The sequence below is a fragment of the Trichoplusia ni genome (genome assembly GCF_003590095.1).
Source record: "Trichoplusia ni isolate ovarian cell line Hi5 chromosome 21 unlocalized genomic scaffold, tn1 tig00002120_group20, whole genome shotgun sequence".
Lineage (NCBI taxonomy): Eukaryota > Metazoa > Arthropoda > Insecta > Lepidoptera > Noctuidae > Trichoplusia > Trichoplusia ni.
Window position 1 is genome coordinate 16,866 of NW_020799842.1, and position 22,772 is coordinate 39,637.

The 22,772-nt window shown below is 39.3% G+C and overlaps 1 protein-coding gene across 2 annotated transcripts; it reads right to left on the reverse strand.

Annotated features, from left to right (window-relative positions):
- Positions 1-3,102: 3,102 nt before the first annotated feature.
- LOC113506652 (chondroitin sulfate proteoglycan 4) lies at positions 3,103-22,744 on the reverse strand. Of its 2 annotated transcripts, none has more exons than XM_026889480.1 (20): positions 22,420-22,744; positions 20,526-20,681; positions 17,902-18,129; positions 17,263-17,550; positions 16,104-16,301; positions 13,985-14,091; positions 13,083-13,218; positions 12,486-12,661; positions 11,679-11,838; positions 10,391-11,596; positions 10,128-10,309; positions 9,592-9,745; positions 9,015-9,509; positions 8,727-8,922; positions 8,079-8,234; positions 6,135-7,993; positions 5,543-5,781; positions 4,606-4,756; positions 3,945-4,089; positions 3,103-3,527 (listed from the first exon to the last, which is right to left on the reverse strand). In XM_026889480.1, the coding sequence occupies exons 1-19, from the start codon at positions 22,507-22,509 to the stop codon at positions 3,985-3,987; spliced, it is 6,282 nt and encodes a 2,093-aa protein (XP_026745281.1). In that variant the 5' UTR covers positions 22,510-22,744; the 3' UTR covers positions 3,103-3,527; positions 3,945-3,984. The 2 variants fall into 2 exon arrangements, with proteins under 2 accessions (XP_026745281.1, XP_026745280.1); XM_026889479.1 differs by having other exon boundaries at positions 3,945-4,104.
- Positions 22,745-22,772: the final 28 nt, after the last annotated feature.

The following is a 22,772-nucleotide window of genomic DNA, read 5'->3' on the forward strand; positions in this document are numbered from 1 at the left end:
TAATCTACGGCTAAAACGTTTCATTCAGTTCCAACAGTTAATACGTAAGAGGCATTAAAATATATTCATCGCTATACCTGTTTAGATTAGGAATAACTATCGGTTCCTTCACCCGGCACGGTCGGCAGAACTGAGTCGTGATCCACTCAGGACACCTTCATCCTAGCGTTTGTCCAGTCTACAGTCACTGTAGATACAAGAATGTTTGCTGAAAATACGTCCATCGAACTCTTACGCTGTCGCTAGCCAAACACTAGTGTGAAAGCTTAGTTTACATATTTTGGGCTCTTTGAATTTCTTAAACGTGGTTTCTGAGAGAGTCATGAGTGGCCGTGTGGCCACAAGATGAAAATTTAATTTACTAAGAACAAATCAGTTTTGCCCACTGTACATTTACAATTTAACTATGTAGACATTATCAGTACTTAATTCAGGCCCTCGGGTCATCTATACCTATAATTGAATAACACTTATTTCGCACTGCTCTGGAATATACATTTAGGAACATTCCATCTAAGAATTAACCGTCATTTTCATATAAAAGGCCGATGTCTCAAAATCGGAAGACACGTTGGGAAACAATAACGCAATTCACGAATTATTCTATCATACAAAATGTTGCAACAGCTTTAACATATTTTTGTAACATGTAGCAAAACATTTTATTCACAGTCAGCCATTTGTACGAAATTTCGTAACTACCGTTGTAGACTTTCAACGTTATAATGCAGTCTGAGTTTGCTTGAGGTAATAGCACGTAGGACACTGCACCTGTCTACACAACAACATCGTGTTGGCCTGAACGCAGCGGAGACTACGCCTTTGGTTTACATCAGTGCCAGTTTATCGCCAACTACGCAGTTGCTATATATATACTTTGGTATACGCTTATTATAAAACTAAGTACTTTTTGGTAAGCTAAAAATGTGCGGGCTCTAGCCAAATGACTACAACGTCATTGAATTCTCCACTCGGTCAGACAACACTGCGCGCAGGCCGAGCGAGCAGGCCGTTGACGACTCCGCAGACTGGCGTCAAACAACACATGTAACGCTATTAGAGGAATGCCTATCAATGTGTAAAAGCAGTTGTTGTCAATGGCCCGTTTCGACAGCCTTAAAAAAATCATTAAACCTCCTTATTAATACTGGGTAAGTCATGTGTCTTCGCTCTTCCTACTGACTAAGTAAAACTACGCGGCGCCACAATACAACGTGACGCCGGACCAACGAGTGACCACACGAGGGAGGGAGCCGCCCAGCGATCTGTTTACACAGGCTTTTGGCACACGTATATGGTGATAAAGTCAAGATCCGCGTTTACTATGTTGTAAAGAAAACAAATTGATGTGAAGCAAATCGCTAGGCTGCCAGGAGCACCGGGGTTAACTAACGGACAAACATAACCCTGTATCCAAAATACCAATACAAGTACACCACTCGTACTTAATAGCTATCAATAAAACATTTCATATCACTAATTGAATCTCAATCAAACGAGTATTCAATATCAATACTAACTATGACTGTGAGTGATGTACTTGTATCGACATCGGCGACATCCGAGCGCGTCGTGCGAGACACGAGACAACTCGCGCCCGACGGCGACCACTCCAACAAATCAATACTCTATAACTACTGTGGGTTACAAATGTCACTCACACTGAACAGGGCAGGTATATTGCATTTTGAGAACATCGTGGCTTATCTCTAAGTATTATATAATCATAAAGTATTATGTTACTTCCCCTATAAAACTTGTAAAGTAAATAACACAGTATATATTTCATACGATACTCGATTATATAGTACTTTATAAATTGACATTTGAACAAAGAGACGTGTTTTAGGACATCAATAATTGCGACATAAATTTATCCGTTTGTTTCATAAAATTGGTATCACTTTCGAAAGATTAATTTATGTAACTAAACAAAATAATATGCATACGCACACTCTTGGCTTGTGTATGGTATAATACTATGGGGTAACAGCACAAACGCAGATGTTTTATTCAGGTTGCAGAAGAAATGTATGAGGATCCTCGCGAACATCGACGGAATGGATAGCTGCAGGCCACACTTCATTGAACTTGTCGAACTTGAACAAATGTCACTCACACTGAACAGGGCAGGTATATTGCATTTTGAGAACATCGTGGCTTATCTCTAAGTATTATATAATCATAAAGTATTATGTTACTTCCCCTATAAAACTTGTAAAGTAAATAACACAGTATATATTTCATACGATACTCGATTATATAGTACTTTATAAATTGACATTTGAACAAAGAGACGTGTTTTAGGACATCAATAATTGCGACATAAATTTATCCGTTTGTTTCATAAAATTGGTATCACTTTCGAAAGATTAATTTATGTAACTAAACAAAATACTATGCATACGCACACTCTTGGCTTGTGTATGGTATAATACTATGGGGTAACAGCACAAACGCAGATGTTTTATTCAGGTTGCAGAAGAAATGTATGAGGATCCTCGCGAACATCGACGGAATGGATAGCTGCAGGCCACACTTCATTGAACTTGGCATACTTACATTACCATCCATGTACATCTTTGAAATCTGTCTATTTGTTAAGAAACATATTCATTTATTTTCCCTACAGAAAGACCAATACTCACAACCGCGCAACTTAAGACATAAAAATTCGCTCGCAATACCGACATCAAAGTTATCCATATATCATTCTGGGCCATATGCAATGTGTATTAAAATATACAATAAAATACCGCAAAAACTAAAAGAAACCTCCAGCTTAAATATATTCAAAATTAAATTAAAAAAATATCTGATCGAAAAATGCTATTACAGCATAAAAGAGTTTTTCGAGGACAGAACTAAAATATGAAACAATATGATATAAGAATGGTTTTTGTACAAAAACCATTCAATTAAAATATGTTAAAATAAATAATATAAGAATAATGATTAAATTACAATATAAGCATAAATAAATTCAATAATATATATAATATGCATATATTCATATATGTGTATGCATTTATATACACATATGTTATACATACATACGTGTACATACATGTATAAGTGTGTGATGTGTATAATATACTTATATATAAGATAAATAGAATAGTGTGTAAGATTTAGTGAGTAAGTAATTCTATAAGTACTGTAATTGTATTGCTGCGCCCTAACAGGGTATCATGTATGTACCTTTAAGTTTTATAACATCTGTATCCACTCATGATCGCAATAAATATTTGAAGTTTGAAGTTTTAATACTGTTAAACATTTTAATTAGTACATAACTGCCCTAATACATTTTTGCCTATAGGTAGGTGTATGTTATTGACCGTCTCTTTCTCCAAAGTGGGCCAACAATGATGAGACAACATAACGACTCACTTAGAGGGTAATTTCGCAACTCTCATGTTTCCCGGTGTAGTTGCTAAGTAGAAAAGGCGTAGGAACTAAGTCGACGCCGCGCCGCCGCAGGCGACGGTTCAGTGTGACGCACTTGTCGTGCGCGGTCACCGTTACTGTAAACGCGGAAAACATATTTTATTAACCGAACGAACTTCATGTGAAAGGCAGTGTATAAAAGAATTCGGAACACACATACCCTACAGTCTACAATACAAATTGACCAAGTCATTATTCTATGCAAATTAGATTTTTATGAAGTATAAACTTACATCTTACACTCCTTGTAAGTAATCAGACTGGTTAAAAACAACGGAAGCAATAAACTTTACAGGCAATACATCTATAGGCTAAAGTAAATAGCTGTAGCTGTGGTGGTAGTGGAATGAGACTGTGAATTGCAGAAACAGGAAATGCGAACACAGGATTTGAATCTTTAGGGCTACAATTTCCGCCTTTCAACCTTCTGTTATGACAAAATATTGATAAATATATCACCGCTGCTTTGGTAAATTCGTGTGTGTCCAACTGACCTAGTCTAGGCGGCCTCGGCAGTGTGTAGGTGTCCTTGGGTCAGACCCAGTACTGGTTGCGGCGCAGCATGGGGTTGGCGGGCGCGCCGCCGCCCCGCACCGGGAACGCGGACTCGCTCGCCTCGTAGCTGCTCCAGTCCTCCGCCTGCAACGACCCGTACTGATTGCTTCGTTATTATTGTCGTCATACACTACTATGTACATTTATGTTTGGTTATTTTGATATAATATAAACATTTTACTCTAGGGCTTCAATATCGCCAAGTTGAAAAAGAAGTGGTTGATGAACATTTATTCACCCGTTTTCTTGAATATTTAATGTAGACAGCGCACATCGAGTTAATTCGCAATAAACATAAATTTCTTAAAAAAACGGTTTTTTATAGTCTATACTACTAACATAGCAAGATAAAGTTGCGAGATTGTGACTGTAGACAGCAATATTTGGGTTAAATGAACCGATGTAAAAGAGTAAACATTTCATACGCAATTTCTGAGGATCATATGCTACTGAGAGGGTTGAGTCCGGATGAGACTATCAGAGGACCATAGAAATTGGCACAAGAAAGGGGAGGCCTGTACCCAGATGTGGGAGGATAAAGGCTGTGAATGATGATGATAAGCTACTAAAAATAAAGGTAAGTCGTAATGTGTAACTCACGTCAGTATGATCGTCGGTCCCGTAGGGGTACCTGGCGTTGAGGTCGGGCAGCGCGGCGTCGGCGAGCGGCGTCACCTTGCAGGCCACACTGCCGCCCGACGGCAGCGGCGTGCTCGCGCCGGTCTGCACTGACTGCTCCGACGATACGTAGCTGAGGGGGGACACGACATTTACATAAACAGTGGCATGGCTAATAAAGATAATCTGATAAAATTAACTTATATTTCGTATTCAGTGTTATATGAAGTTACATTATTATTTTTGTCGATAAATATAGAGGGGCTGTAAGAGTTCCTAGAAATAATTTATATCGACGTTGGACCTAGTGTCTATATCGAATCGCCGGTGGGGGACTGGACGACATGGACTCCCAGGCCTCCTCCACTCAGGCGAGGTCGGAGTGCCGCTGGATCTTTTTAGTGGGTATACCGGGAACGCCGTTCACCGGGGAGTCTCACATACCCCTCTCTCGCCCCCCGGCGGGAAGGGGGATAGCGTAAAAGCATTTTTTCCCAGCGACAAAAAAATGGTGTCTATATCGAATGGAAGTTACAAGCTACTAGCAAAGTTAAAAATGTCTTAATCTTTAGTTTTATAGAGGAGTTGTAAGAGTTAATAAAAAAATAATACTAATTTCTTGCTTTCTTGAGCTTTCTTTTTGCAAATATATTATACTAGCTTTTCGCCCGCTTCGAGGTCGGTTATATCGCGTTTCCAAGAGAACTCTTCAAAAGCCCGGATTAAAAACTATCTTATGTTCTTCCTAAAATCAGTTGAGTGTTTTAGACATGAAAGCGTAACAGACAGATAGACAGAGTTTCTTTCGCATTTATAATAGTAGTAGGGACTAGTAGAGACTAGAAGGGACTAGTAAGAACGAGTAAGGATTAAAGCATGTGTTATGACATTTCAAATATCAATTATATTCAGTCGTTACCGTTTAATAGGCGGCGTGCCCTGTGAGGGCGAGGGCATGAGATGGTCGGGCGGTCTCGGCAGCGGTATGGGAGCCACGGCACCCTGGCTCTGGCCGTGGATCTTCACCAGCGCGTTCTGGTCCCGCATCAGGTACCGCCGACACTTCAGCAGCCCGAATATCACGATGATGGCAAGAACGGTGCCCGATAGAGCCATCAGGATCATCATATAGTAGGACGCCGCTTCGCCGTTAGCCACCTGTTAAAAATCAAATATGTATTTATATTAACGTAGACCTTTTTCAGGAACTTTTAAAACGGACTTAATGGGTTGCGTCCAAAATTTCAGACACTCGGACTCAGAAGAAGCACACAATGCTTGTCCTACGCGGTGATGGAAACAGCAACACGTCGCACTCAGAGAATTTTACCATAACCAGCGTTGCAATGAAAATAAGAATAAATATGCCACTAAAACATAAATTGCCAAAACTTAGAAATGCCCAAATTGGAGAAAAGATTACCATCCAATAATGTAAGACAATAAAACTAAAATTAGGCAAACCGTACATTCTACGAAAAATATAGCACAGAAAAGAAATCAACACTTACCGGAACACCCTCATGGCTCTCTGGGTCATTCGGTCCGGGAAGATTCTTCTTCTGTCTGTTGCCTATGTAGATCTTGACGTCGCCAACAGCCGGCTGAAAGATCGTGGCGGCCAGCAGGAACCTGAAGCTGTCCTCAAATCCATTCAGCTCACTCACTTTCTTCTTGGTCACAAAGTATATGACCCCGGCTTTCACGTCCTCGTGAGTGAAGTACGCCACCTCTCTTTCTCTGGCGCTTGTTTTCTCACCAGAACTTCTAATAATCTTCTTTATCATACCAAACCTTGGCTTCCTCAACAGCGTGTACACAGGATCACTGGCTGTCAGTTTGGCGAGTCCGGTTGCATCCATGGTGCTCAGTGTTATCTTGGCTTTTTCGATTTCGACCCGCAGATCTCCGAGTGCCATCAAAGGTTGAACTATAACCTCAATGGTGAATGGACGGGTTGCGTTGCTGTTGTGCACGTACGCTATTAGATCAAAGCTGTCGTTGGCAGTCGTCATGTCATTTTGCATGTATATCACAACTTTCTCCATCAAATCTCTATGAGTGAAGTATGACACCGGATTTCGCCCTATGTATATCATACCGTGGAGGGGCTGACGAGTGATATTGTATAGAACTTTAGATGTCTTTGCGTTTGTCTCTACGTATATTTGTTCCGTGGTTACTGCTGCTACATTTGAGCCCTGTTGTAGGTATATAGGATGCAAAGACGTAGCATTTAGAATGACCGGCAACACGTCTATTGTGAAAACTGTATACGTCGGTTTGAACTGTCCATCCCAAACCCGGAAATAGAAAGTAGCAGTTTGTAGAATTCCAGAATGTTCGTAAATAACTCTGCCGTTGTTAATGTCGTCTTGCGTGAACTTGTTAATCGAATGTGCTTCATAGACAGTGTGATTTTTGTCAAGCATTACCATCCGCCCTTGCGTTGGGCCACTGATGATATCGTACAGGATGCCGGTTGGGCCCGTGTCGGCATCCTCAGTTAACAGATCATTTTTAGTGATGGTGTAATTCTCGCCTTGTACAACTTGAATTTGTGGACTGTCTGTGAGCAATCTGAAGGGCTGATCGTTGACCGGAATTATATGGATAGGTATTGTAACGTTGCACAGCAGGACGTAGTCTGGTAGTAAATACAGCGACATGTCGATTTTATCCTGAAGGGTGTCGGAATCGTCGTGCTCGTAGTTGACGACTCCGCTTTCTATTTGAGACTGCGTCAGCGATGACATGAATGGTTTCAGTTCACCATGAGACGGCTGAGACCACTGCGCTTCTATCTGAGGTTGCCTCAATCCTGCCTGAGTCTCTAAATACGTGATGACGTTACTCACATTCACCTTAATGGGCACTTTATCACCTTCTTGTACTTTAATTTGGGGTATGTTGACGTACTTGGCAAGACCACCAGAGGACACGGATATATCTATGTTGAATATTTGGTCCGTCAGTGGTTTGGCTAGCGGAGCTTCCACTGTGAATATGAACGAGTCGTTTGTGTATAAATCAGAGAATGGGTGAGTATGCTCATAAAACACCGCTGAATTGTTGACATCTTGTTGTGTAAACTGTTTTATTGATCGATGGTGGCTTTCTCCGTTTAACATTATAAGTCTGCCGAGAGTTGGCGCTCTATCCACTTTATAAATGATAGTCCTCGTAGGGTCAGAGCACTTGGACATGAGGAAGTAATTGTTCAAAGGTTCTCTCATGAGCGGAAACACGCGCAAGTTTTGTTTTCTTGATAGTTTCAATGAGACGGATTTGGTGGTTATAAGGAAGGTGATTTTCGACAATTCGTGCAGTCCATCGGTGACGTTGAAAATCATTTTGCCTTTTGTGCCATCTGGAACAAGAAATTAACCAATAAAAGCATGGAATAAGGAATCGTGTGTTGGTGGTTTATATAGTGATCGATAGACGTGACTTACTTTTGTGCACGAACACAACTTTCCCGTTGTCGATGTCTTGCTGAGTAAACCGATGCACGGCGGTGTCGAGGCTGCCGCGCATGGCGATGTATCCGGACACGATGTCCACCACGCGGACGGTCACGTTTTCGGGAGGCGTGTCGATGTCGTTCACATCTGAATACATATAAAGCATTTCTATAAACCCTTAGCCAATCAGGTCCAGTGTGATCTTGTGGTTCAATTACTGCTGCTTAATAGAATAATTGGAATAAATAAAAATCATTTGGTTTACTTGTTAATACGTTAAAATCTTTCGTATGGCAATCTTGTCTTAGCTCTTTTTTTATATTTTAATAGATTGGCTTCATATTAGAATTATTTAAACAGATAGTTTTCTAACACTGATACCGTGAATTCCCTACGTTGTCACGATGTCACCCATACTAGCACTCTTCCACTCTAGGTTAAACACATGTGTAAAGTAGGTCATGGTATGAGCACAAAATCCTACAAACAAAATGTCTCAATGTATTAGATTTACATGCTATGAACAACAATAATAGATAGACATAAAATTACGTTAGATGTCGAACAACATAGATTTTTTTTTAATGCTACATAAAAGTCCAACATTTTCAAAGTCAATGAATCATAACCTGTACTCACAAAGCTCTTTGGTGGTGAAGGTGAAGGTCCCTCCCTCCCAGACGCAGAGCCCCGTGTTGGCGGCCACTATCGGCGGCTCGTCGTTCACCGGCACTATGTTTATGTGGACGGCGAACGGCTCGCTCTCCTTGCTGTTCTCCGTCATGGCTACTAGTCTGAACAAGTCTGATGATTCCTCTGACCCGTCGTTAGCATACTGTAGAAACAATAATTACATTAATAAAACAATCTTAATTACAAATTGTGATAGACTGAAAATGACCTTGGTTTTCAAAAGGGATCACTAACCTGAATGTTTCCAGAATTGAGTTTCAATACAGGTAAGAGATTGAGCTCCTGATCGGCCATCACAATCTTTCCAAACTTAGGTTTCTCGACTACTTTGTAAGCCACGACTTTCCCTCTGTAGAACTCCGTGACGGTTCTGAACAAATCTGGTTTGACGCTCACCGCCTCGCCTTCAACGACGGTCAAGTTCGATGCCGCCACGTAAAAATGTTCCGGGATTATAACTACGTTCAGCTCTACGTCTCGAAGCCACACGATTCCGTTGGTGACGTCCATTCGAATCCTGTCTCGTGTCCTGTTGACGCCGGACTGGACGTAAACTAGTCGGTTAGCGTTGATGATGGACTGGTCGAAGACCTTGATGTGAACTGGTTCTTCGTTGTAGTTCTCCAGCTCGAGAGTGCCCGGTGTTGTGGTTATTTCTAACCAGCCGTGGTAGGGCCCGTCTGTTACTTGGTACACGATATTTGATGGTTCGATTTGAGGATGCATCACCTATATAATAGAATAAAACATTGTAATATTCTAGTAGACAGTTGCACTTAACATGAGCAATCAGTTTACGTGAATTCCTTACCTCTAATATGTCCCTGGTGACATTAACACTGGTCGATTCTTCCACAATGAGAGGCCTATTAGTGGTCACGCGGAGCGGTTCCCAGTAGCTGGAGGGGAATATCTTGATCATGTACACACCCTCGCCCCAAGTGTCCAGACACATCACTTTGAACCTTTAAGGATAACGTATTTGTTAAATCCGTATTGTTATAAGGGATGGAGTGAATGGTGGTAATGGATCCGGATATAACAGTTTACAAAAACACAATGGCTTCAAAGACATGAACCATTGATGATTGTGGTAATGAAACTGCACGGGTTACGGTTTGGCGGCTCATAGAGGTCGCATGAATCCAATCCAAGGGATCATACGTCTCAAGGGACTCGTGATGGGAGCCAAGGAGGCAAATCTTCATTTATGTGTTGTGTTGGGTGTCTCTATGAGAACCCCAACACGAATCGAATTGTATGTGGAAATTAGTAACTATCGAATTATTATTCACATTTAACCTTATAGTGAAAATTACAGCTTCACATGTTGGCAGTAAAACTTACCTGAATTGATCAGTGGGTGTCTTCGGTTCCCGATGTCTGTACGACACTCTGCCCGCGGCTACGTCCAGCTGAGTGAAGGTGTATGCTCCCTGTCCCTCGCCGACTTCTATAGTACCGTGTTTCGGTTCCAGTGTTACTTCATAACGGATGTCTTCTTCAAGGCAGTTCATGTTCGTGTCAACCTAAAGTAGATATTATACACATTATCGTTTCGCATTCATGGGGTAACGAAGAAAAGCTGAGAAAATAATTCATGAAATTACCTGCATGTCTCTGGCAGTAATTACAACTGCTTTCCCATTCTCCACGATGGACCCGTTAGTCGAATACATTCTTATGAAGGGCGGGGAAGCCTGTATCTCCAGGTTGCCGTTTACATCGAACAATCCATCCGAAATCCAGAAAGCCATCTTGCCATACTCTTTACCCTGATGCTTGAACAACACTAAGTTTTTATTGATATCATCTTGAGAGAATTGCGCTATTTGCTCTGAGGGATTGTCAGCTCTAAAAATTCCACCGTTCGGAGGATCTTTGATGTATCGCTGAACAGTGTAGATTATATCAGATGGTTTCGTATCTAAATCTGCATCGGTATAGCTCAGGTCCCGAGCAGTTATCAGTCTCGCCCCGCCGTGGACAATGTGAAACACGTTATCGTTTGCTCTCACAGGGCTGTTGTCGTTCTTCAATATAATATCGATGTGAAACACGCCGACGTATTGGAAATCCTCAGGCTCGGGACTCAAAGCCATGAAGTGGAACGAATCATGTCTGCTTTCGGAATCATCGTGAGCGTAATATACTCGATCAGAATTCAGTTCTTCTAATGTAAAATAGGTCGTATTATCTCTCATAATTTTGAGGATATCGTTGATCACTTCGATTTTGCCGTGTCTGGGTAAGTGAGTGATGTTAAAAATGAGATTAGTAACAGCATCCGTTCGGAAGTTTAAGTGAGTTGCGGGGATGACCATCCTGGATCCTTCTGTGACTTGTAGTCGCTCCAAGGTGGTGTGCACACGTCCTTCAGACCGGTCTGATGTTATAGTACCAGGAGTATGTCGTATAGTCATAACACCCGTTATGTTTTCGCACTCCGTAGCCCCCACGACAAATGTAAACTCATCTTGTATATGAGAGTAAGCTCTTCTGTGTAATCGATACCATAGTTGATCAGTGTCAATGTTCTGTTGTGTGAATGTGTTGTGCATTTGCAGATGATGTTTTCCTGACGACAGATGCAGTATGCCGTACTTGGGTGGCCTCAGTATCGTGTAGATCACGCGATCACTTGGCAATGCGAGAGGATTAGTCTTGAACTTGAGATGCTGAGACGATATGAAAGCCTCTCTTGTGTTGTTTAATACAAGTTCTTCATTCACTGATTGGTAAAGTTCGAGTTTTATGAATGTAAGTCGAAAATCGTAAAGGGTATTCGTTCGTATTGTGCCAACTGAAGCTTTGAACTGTGGAACACGACAGACATTAAATAACTATGAAACCATATCCTAAATACCAGAAGTGTGTATAATTAAATTAGGCATTTACCTTAAACTCGTCATGCGATGGGTTCCCCAGTAAGTGCATGTATCTGACTCGGCCGAACGTCACCATTTCACTTGTGAAGGAGTCCACGGTCTGCCACGTGCCGTCCAACACTCGCAGTCGCTCCACCACACCGAACTGGGGTGGTTTTACTATGTCATACCTGTGGAAATCAGATATTAAAACCTTATAATTCTATTAACAGGAGCTCGTGGCAAAGCTATAACCGCATAAGTGTATCGATCACAGGTTAAGCTACGCTTGACGCGGTTAGTCCGTAGGTGGGTGACCGTCTTTGCCATAACGAGTTCCTCCGTGTTTCGGAAGGCACGTTAAATGTGGGTCCCGGCCGTTATTCCTACATCTTTGACAGTCGTTACAGGTAGTCAGAAGCTTGAAAGTCTAAGTATCAGACAAGGGGTATCGTGTTGCCCAGGAAACTCTGTTGAAGAGGTCAGATAGGCAGTCGGTCCTTGTAAAACACTGGTACTTAGCTGAATCCGGTTAGACTGGAAGCCGACCCCAACATATTTGGGAAAATTCTAGGTCGATGATGAATTCTATTAACAACAACAGCAGCACATATGGTTGACTCAACAAACCAGTATTGCCAGTTACGCGGAACACGCCCATTAGCAAACAACCTTTTGTATATTGTATTGCTTTTCTTATTACTTGGCAAAGGTATTTTTAGTCGTTAGAAATGTTTCTTATTGGGGTTATGATATGTATTGGTTAAGAAACCGATACAACATCCTTAAACTTCTGGTTAGATTTTTCTTTGATTAAAAGTTCCGTGTAAGTACTTACTTGACAGGCACGTTGGTCTCATCAGCGTTGGTAGTGAAGGTGAGGTTATCAGCGGTGATGATGACGTACGAGTTGTGTACGAGCTGCAAGCCGGTGTTGTTCACCAGGCGCACTTGCAGCGGCACTATGGATATACGCAGGATGCCCGGACCACTGGTCTCGATGCCGTCAGATACCTGTAATGTGAAATGTATGAGTGCGATAAATTGCTGAGGAGAGCAGAGGCTCATGTTTGGCAGGTCATAAAATGGAAGTAGTGTTAACAACACTCAAATTATTTTAAGTTGGTTCGTTTGAAGTATGTAATAAAAATGTAGCCGTGTTTCTCATACACAGTACTTGTATACTTTGATCTCTATGTGTAACGTTATCATCATTAGCTAAGAGCGTTACAGATAATACCTTATTTGCAAGGCTAGGCCATGATGGATGTCTTGAATTATAATAAGAGTTGTCATTGGAGAGTTGTCATCACGTATGGTATTTTTTCACTTAGTCTGACTTTCATCATTATGCCATTATTGTATACGGCGCTCATATCTTATTATAGGCTTAAAAAAAAACGGTAAAATGAAAGAGGGATGCTCTCTTTCTTACTTGTAGTGTCAATCTGAGGGAGGTCTTGTTGAGTTGCTTCTCGTTGTTCGTTCCGTGCACGTACGATATGACGCCGGAGTCGATGTCTTGTTGTGTGAACGAGTCCACCGGCTGGCCCGACATCTCTATGTGACCGCTGTAGACAAAAAATAACAGTTTAGACAGTTTAATACGTAAACGCTTGTTTCAGTAGTAGTACGCGATTTTTTGGCGAAGTCCGTATTCCGGCATAGAAAAGGAACGGCATTGATCAGCATATGTTTTATGTAGATACTAGCTATCACAGCAAACATACAAATGAGTTTTTGAGAGTAAAAAAGGGGTATGTTGTCCGATTCTCAGGTAAAGCGTACAGTATGCAATCAACATTTCATGAGAATCGGTCGAGCCGTTTCGGAGGATTTCAATCATGCATCGTGACACAAGAGTATTTTACACCAGATACAAATGAACAACACTACCTTTGCCTATGACTTTGTGAACCAGGGGATCAGAGGCAGGGTTTATCATCAATGCGTACCGATAAACCATATTATTGCTGATAGGACTTAAGAGACTTGTATCAAAGTAACATTATGAAGTTGACAGTTTGTGGATGTTGTATTATAAACATTACCTCGTCAATCTCAAAGAGTTTGTAATTTTTTATTGCCGTTTCATTATGTATGGCCGTAGCAAATAATGAAAGCCATTTTTTTTTTTCTAATAAATCTACTCCCGTATTTTGATATTTAATTGTTGTGTCGGCGGGTTTCACAATCATTCAAGTCACTTTGACAAAGATACAAAGCCTTGCTTGCGACATTTGCAACATGTTGCGCTTCATGCGTTTGGCATGGTGACCTCATGCTCCATGCAGTCAAACTAGTTCTAGAAACTTCTAGAAAGCTTGATGGGGTTACCTGTTAGCTTCATTCTTCCCGTGTAGCACGGTGTAGAGCAGGTCCTCGGGCGCCGTGTCGGGGTCCTCCGCCTTCAGTATATCTGAAGTGATTGCCTTGCGCGTGCCCTGCAAGTCACGACTCGTATACAACACACTGCGACGGCTAGGGTTCCATTGTTTTAGTTGATAATAATAATTAAAAACAGCTAAGAATTAATGCATACAACCTGTACCTGTACCTGTGTACAATTTACATTACTCTGAGCCCTCGCTCCAAAAAAATGAAATTACAATTCAAAGTTATTTTTTCGAAAATTAATGTAATAGTCATGCATTTAAATTATTTTAGTTTTTTTTCTATTGAATTGCGATGTTACGTTGTCCAGGCATTAACTAATTACAACGTTTGCAAAATAATTTATTTTCTACTGTGATATTGCTATTTAATTTATTTATTGCATTAAACGTTATTATGTTTAATTAAGCAATAATGATTGTTAAAAATACGTTAATTTGTGTGACATGCTTTTTAATATTAAAACTATTTATATTTGCGGGTTATTCGTTTTTAGCAATACGTCAAATTGCCGTCAGAACGACCTCTCGTTAAGAACTAAACAATGTCAAAAACAGCAGAACATATTAGTGATACGTTCTTAAAAACGGGTGGTGGAGGGTATTCATAGGTATAGTGGTTTTTTAGGTTTACGCGAATGTTAGACATTGAAATGAAACTACTTCTACGGATTTTTTCGCGGTTTAATTTTAGATTTTAGTTCCTTCGAAACCTTTGCAAGTATCATGGTCACGGGCAGACTGAGATGGCGTTCGTCTTGACAGAAGATGTTGCTCGTTCTACCTTCATATTTTAATTAATTATTTGTGGTCCAACCTACGCAGTATGAGCTCACTGTGTCTTGATGTCTGGCAGCGCTGCTCTTGGGTTTCGAAAAAAAATCCGTAAAAGTAGTTTCATTTCAATATTCATAGGTATGTTTACACTCCTCTGATGGACAGGCGTATAAAGAACAGAACAATAGGTTAAGATAAATTAAAAATACTCACACAATCAAATTAAAGGTTAATCGGTAGTGCTCTTGGCGTTCGTGGGGCAAACAATGCATGCAACTACACAAAAGCAAATTATAAAATAATCTGAAGCGCTGGACACATTCTGAAAATATCAAAACAGTAAATAAAATAAAATAAACAGAAATTATAAAACATTCGGAAACCTTACACAAAACTATATTTTTTATGGAGTTAAATGGTGACAATTCCTACCGATGGCCAGCAGTAGCTAAGTACCCACTTTTTCAATATAAACAGATCTATCGTATTTTTTTTTTAAGTTGATAAAGATGTCTATAATCATTTTTGTGTTATTAGTGTCTTTGTGCTGTAACGCTATAACATTACTAGCTGTCAACATGCCACTTGTCGAGTTGAGTTTGGATGCAGGTTAACCAGGTAGCAGGTAAACCTGATAATATAACGCTTGTTAATGTTTGACCTCGCATATTAGCAATCGTAAAAATAACACTTATATGCTCGTAACATTTCAAACTCTATTTACATTCAAACATTCATAAACGGTGATATAATAAAGATTTTAACTAAAATACTAGTATTGTTTCTGATGGTAAATAATTGCAAAAATAATAATACTGAAAAGAACATTCTGTGTTAAACAATATTAAACACCAAACATTAAAATAAACCATGCTTATATTAACTAAAACGTGCAGCAACTAATGCGTCAATTGGGTTTTAATTTCATAAGGCTAAACATGTGTTACGAATATGTTCATACTAAATCTAAATTGCTATTAGTTTAATTTAGTGAATGATTGATTTAATTGACAAATCATTATTTGAGCCTATACACTCTCAAAGTGTTAAAGTATATATTGTCAAATAAAAAAATATTCTAAATGTATATGCAAGTACCGGGTTACGTTTGGTACACAATAATATAGAAATGCATAAACATTACTTTCAATACACAGAATATTACACTATCAATTTCCCTCATTGTTAGACTCATTTATCTAATAATTGTCTTTCACATAAAAAAACATTAATATATCATGAAACAAAATCTGATAATGACATTTAATGATGACATTTCCACCTACCTGAGTAAGTCTCAGAACCTTTCCCGGCAAGAGATTCAAGACGGGCGGGTCGTTGACCGGCGTCACGTTCACGTGCAACACAAACGTGTTCCGTCCTTGCAGGTAGCTCGGCAGTGTGAACTTCGTCTCGGGGATCAGTTCCATGTCTAAGACGATCGCGTCCTGATGGTTCTCGGAGCCGTCGTGCACGTAACGGACCTGAGCATCACAAAATAAATTAGTCGCTATTCAAATGAAGGGAAATTATGAAGAATGGCACGTAGATATTGGGACTATCCGGAGTACCTATTATAGTTGGTGCGTTATAAGATGATATGGGTGACAGGTCTCATATTCCTTGCTACGCAAATTTCTTACAAGTAAACAATAGAGGAAGCAAACGAAATGAATTATTTTCTATTGTCAAAAAAATTAACTTTAAATAATTAATAACGGAACAAATATTATTTACGTAATATATTTTAATGAATCTTAATTTTAATAAAGATGAAATTATGTCAGATGCATAGAACGGAACTTTTGTCAATAGAGATTCACAACTTTTGCATCGACATCAAATCGATGAATCGGAGCGTCCATCTTCTGGTCGTATTGCAAATCGCAATCGTCAAACGTCAGAACGAGTGCATCTGCCTTGTGTTCGGTTTGTTTGGTTTTAGTTTTTAAGTTTTTGTTGATTGTGAATTTGGTTATTGTTTTGTAAGTTTTTTGTTTTTGTGAAGCCCGTTGTTTGTTGTTATTGGTTTTTTTTCGCATCTTACAATGTCCAAAAACCACAAAAAAAGTTTTCATTATGTATTTACAAATTAATCTTTTCTTGGCAATTGAATTAAACAAATCTAAAATCAATAAATCCGATTTCACTTCCTTTACGAACTTATTCGATATTATTAAAGAGTCGATATATTTTCGTTAGGCAACTTCACTACGATTACCTGTCACCCATATCATCTTAGAACGCACAAACTATAGTTTCACACATTTACCGACAAACAATTAGGTGTGGGGTACCACGAAGGTGCTTCGCTACTCTGACGGTCTGATGAATCAGAGATTTTTTAAAGAGATATAACAATATTTCGATGTGAACGACACGAATATTACGAAAACATCGCTGATTTCGCGAATTTAGTTTATCTCATATTTCATCCATGCTTACCTTATCTCTTGACAAGTCAAGCAGTGTAAAAAACTGTTTGGACTTGCTCTCCCCTTCTATGAAGTTGTACTGTTGCGAGTTTCTCTGCAGCGATAAGTCAACCGCAATCCGTCCGTGTTGCGGCGACTGCGCGACATGTAACACAACCCCTGACGGGCGCACGCCGTACTTGTGGTGGTCGAGGACCACGTCGATGTTCTGCGTTGTAATCACTGATACTCCGCCCTCTTGAACCGTCAGTGGGAACAATGCTACTAGTTCCAGTTCGCTACTCGATTTTGAAAACACCTGTAATTGTAAAATGGAGTTTATATTTAAGCCAATGCTTGCTGAATCTGAAATTAAAATATGAAATTTTAATTTCAGATTCGGACTTCGCGAGTTGTTCAAAAACAAAATATTTTTTAAATAATATTTGGGTTCCTTCTACTTATAGTGTATATGTAAATTGCTAAGTCTATAGCACTTGGAACTTGTTTACCGAAACAGAAATGTATAGTTGGCATTAAAAAGTATGAATCGTTGCCATTGATCAAAAAGAAAAGTATCAGTCGTATTACAGTATTAAGTAAACGTTAGGTAAAGTTGTGATTGGAAAAGGATATACGCAGGGAAAACACTATAATAGTTAGTTTGTACCTTGTACTTTTCGGCGTAGTCGGGATTGATGCAGAGGTCGGTGTCGCACTTGCAGGTGAAGTGGTCGACGCCGTGCTGGTGGCAGGCGGCGCGCGGCCCGCACGGCGGGTTGCCGGGGCTCGCGTGGCACGGGTACCACCACACGCACTTCGGACTCACGCCGTACGTCACCACCGCGTTCGGGAGACCGTACAGCTTTTCGTCAACTTCTATCGGTTTAATGCATCCCTGTAATGATGATATTTTACATAATCTGCTCCCACACCAAAAAAGAAATGAAAACCATACCTGAGAGCATTAGCTCGGATTAAACTCGTCTATATACGCTGTAATTAGGCAGTCTTCTATGGTCTTTATTTCCAAGAAAACTTTAAGGTAATATAAATAACATAAAGTAAACCTTTGCCGTATCAAATTTAAACTGACTGTCACGAAACGCATTGCAGAATCACACAGACCCAGGAGCACAAGTTATTGAGAAATGAAATCTTCAATAGTTATGTCCAATAACGACGTTTATTTATTTATCGTTTGTGAAATATTAGATTTTGTTACTTAAGTATTAATAATACAAATGTCATTATTTAAAAGGGTTTTTTATTCATTGCATATTGCTAACACAATAGACTTTACAATAAAGTATATAAAAATATGAATTGCAAGTATGCTTAATCATAACATTACATTACTACTCATTATTATTTTAAACTATCAATTAATGACTATTACAGGTGAAGTTCTGAGCAATAATGATCTAAACAAAACACACAAAGTCCAGATATGTCAGGATAGGAGTCACAATATCAAAAAGTCTGTCTATTTTCTCATATTCATTGGGTAATCATATGGAGACAATTTAGGTTGGCCTGAACCAGAATATTTATTGTAAGCTAGCTGCTCGGCGAACTGCGTACCGCTTAACAGTTGATGTACAATTTTTAAAACCGTTTAAACCTAGGACTGCTACGAAAAAATTATTTCTAATCTTTCTGCAGAGTCCCCGTGTAATATGTATTGTTCTAATTCTAAAGCAGTTTTTTGCAATTTGAAATAATCGCAATAATTGTCCCCGATTCCGTTTCCCTTGAAGTAGCTCCATGACAACTACACTCGAACTATGAACTGTACCATGAACTTCAGTATCAAACCATCTGCTTTCGTGAGCATATACAATTTATTGCCACACTTGTACCGCGTTTGTTGTTTTTAAGTATCGAAGATTCAGTCACCCTCTCCATAGCACCATACTTTCATCAAGATATAATTGTTTTGCAGGATAGTAACACTCATCGTTCATCTTTTTTGCAATCATCGATAATACTTCTATTCTTAAACAGGAGTCCTCGCTGTCTTCTGAGGTAAAATGCAAACATCTAGTGCTGCTCAAGTATAGACCAAAATAAGCATATAACCTGTCTTTCTTTCAGTAGTCTTGAAGACTTTTGAGTTAAATAGTTCGCATGTGGAATAGCCAACCCAGAACTATTTATAGTTCAAACCGGTGATCTGTTTCCATCCAGTTTTTATAAAAAAACCTCTTTGTGTAGTGATTCACTAGTTGGCCTATTATTTAGCAACCTCTGTACCTGTGCGATTTCTTCGTACCATGACCGGCAGGAATCTTCGAAGAAAAAGAAATTGAAATAATCTACAGGGTTTACTTCTGCTACTTCACCCTAGAATTGGTTTCATTCACATAGTAAAATCAATCTTTTTCATTTTATCAGTAGTGGTCCAATCAAATGTTGAGCCTAGTCCAGTTGGTTGGGCTGAACTTGAACTTCAGTGGCTGATACAGTAGGTGAGCATGGTTGTAGGTCTGGTCCTAAGCTGTGGCAATTACAATAATCGGTGCCTGGGAGGTTGATATGAAATTTGCCAGGTTAACCTCAACTTCACTTTTTGACGCTGATTAAGTACAGTTGATAGATATCCTCAGAAACATCATCATACAGTATTTCCTCTATTCTAGAACCGTAAACACTTATTTTCACCTCCTTTTAGAGCAATATTGGCACGAAAAAGCAAATCCGTCTAAAATACGAAAAAAAACAAAAACGTAACGATTTAATGTAATTTTTAATTTTGAAGTCCTGTTCAGGTTCAAACACGAAATGAAAAGCGGTATACCTGCATAAAACGGATTCCTTAAACTTCACTTGGCTAGACTACGTGTTTCTCCACTTATAGCTGCTATATATGCACGAACCACCCTAAGCAGTCTAACTTCCTACTAAATGTTCCCCTTGAGTGGCAAAATATAGCATTAAAAAAACCCAAATACGATTACTTACCCTAATACCATGAGGAGCTCATGGCTAAGCTATAACCGCATAAGTGAATCGGTCACAGGTTAAGCTAAGCTTGACGCGGTTTGTCCATAGATGGGTATCGGAAGGACGTTAAATTGTGGACGTTAAACAGTCGTTACAGGCAGTCAGAAGCTTGAAAGTCTGACAACCAGTCTAACCAATGGGTATCGTGTTGCCCAGTTAACTGGGTTGAGGAGATCAGATAAGCAGTCGCTGCTTGTAAAACACTGGTACTTAGCTGAATCTGGTTAGACTGGAAGCTGACCCCAACATAGACGGGAAACGGCTAGGCCGATGATGATGATTACTTACCATAATACTAGAATCGGCTGCCTTAATCCCTTTCGTGAAGGCTCTCTGCTGCTTCTCGCTCTCAATGCCGCCGAGATAGAAGGAGTCGGACAGGTCGAGGTAGCGCGTGCCGCCGCTCTCGATGCGCGTGTGCATGGCTATGTTGTCCACAGTCAGCTGAAACATGGCGTTGCTAAAAGTTACTATACAAATACAAACTGAATTTGTTGAATTTAAATAAATGACAACAAAAAAATGAAACAAACTGCTGGTGAAAATAATTATTACAAATAAATTATAGTTTCTAATCTGTGATTAGTATCTGATAGTTCCTATTGTGCCATAGAGGAGTTAATTTTGAATTCTCTTTGTTAATGTCTGCATGTTTGTATACATCAATTACACCTTCCGATCAACACATGAAATAATGCAAAAATGACCAATAGTACATTGAGGCAGAGTTAATGTGCAACTGAATTGAAGCGTTACGTTAATGTTAACTAAATAAACAATACATATAGGGTTTTCAACATATATATAAAAGCGAACCAATAATTCGCGAACGAGTACCTCTTAAATAACTTCATTATCGCTATAAGTATCGCCAAGCACAGCGCTTAATATATTTGACCATTAAAGAAGTATCTTAGATTAAGATTATAAGTTGCAAGCCCTGCGTAATAATACAAGGTATAAACTACATCCAAGTCGTATTTTGCCAGAATCAGTCAAGCAGTTCGCGTTTAAAGACGTGTCTAACATACACAAACATTAATATTTTCTTTAACTTTCGCCTTTTCACTATTACAGTATTATAATGACTAATCGCTTTGACAACAGTTTAAAAATGATGTAAAGCCCGAAGATTTGATTACTTTTATATTAATACTAGCTGTTGCCCGCGACTTCGTCCGCGTGGTTAGAAGAAATTGCGACTATAACTTGAGATTTAAACTATCCTATCTCTCAAGTTGGATCGAACTGCACATGGTGTGCGAATTTTATTATAATCAGTTAAGTGGTTTAGGACTCCATTAAGGACAAACATTTATATATATTAAGATTAATTACGGTGGCATTTTGTAATGTTCTGTCTAGTTTTATACCGCATCTTCATTACAGCTAGAGCAGTTAGGAAACGGGATTGATAGTGTTTCAGTGACATTTTATCTAGATAAGCTTCTTTACCTACCTACCTACCATATTCATAAACATAAATATTGCATAGATTTGCTTAAATATAGCATGACAGGAGCGTGATAAAGGTCGCACATACAAGAGAAAAACATAAAATTAGATTTAAACTCGTACTTGTACAAATGTAAAATTATAACTATAAGCAAAATGAAATTTGCAATGCAACATTAAATGGTTTTGCAGTTTTAAAACATGTAACAACTGACCGCACTCACAAATTTTGTTTATATCAGGAACAACAGAAGTTCATCAATGTATAAAACAATAAATTTTGCAAGCCTTATGTACTTTTTTGCTAAAACTTCTCGACAAATTCCAGAGCAACATAACATTTTCAACTGTGCGCGAATAGTTGTCGCCAAGCTCTAGTAATCGCATCATATCATCCGCACAGCTCAATAGATAAGCAAGGCTAGCTCAATATCCGATAGCTACAGCTATTTACATTTGGTAATACTGTGTTTAGGGGTGTCTCTTATATAAATAGCTTGCTCAGCAGATTTTACTGTACAAAATTAGTCAGAGCAAAAAAATATATGTTTACTTATTTTTCACATTACTTAATATCATATGTTATGGAAATACGATATCGCAAGTGCAATTTATTAATTATAAAAAAAAAACAGACAAGTTAAACACAAAGCAAAGGCACACAATAACAAGTTTTTTTTTTCTTAATTTTATGTGAGTAAAGTTCAATGAATGGGTGCGTCCTCACCTCTATCATGGAGGGGTAGAATGACAGATGCATCTTGTGCCAGAGGCCGTCATTGACTGTGACGGAATGCACGATCTGTCCGCGAGCCATCTTCACGCGAACCACGCCCTCCAAGATCTCCACGGCCAGGAAGTCCGAGCCCCGGCCCCCGCCAGCGTTGTATAGAATTATAGCGTTCTGAGCTATTGTTTTAAATTCGATTTGCCATCTGGAAGTGTAATTGTTATTTCTTTAACATAAGAGCTAAAGTTACTTTCATCTTGAAGTTGGGATTATTGGAATTCAGTAAAACTTATACAAATACAAAAGACAGCACATGTCAACAGACTATATTCTTAAAAATGTGACAAAAA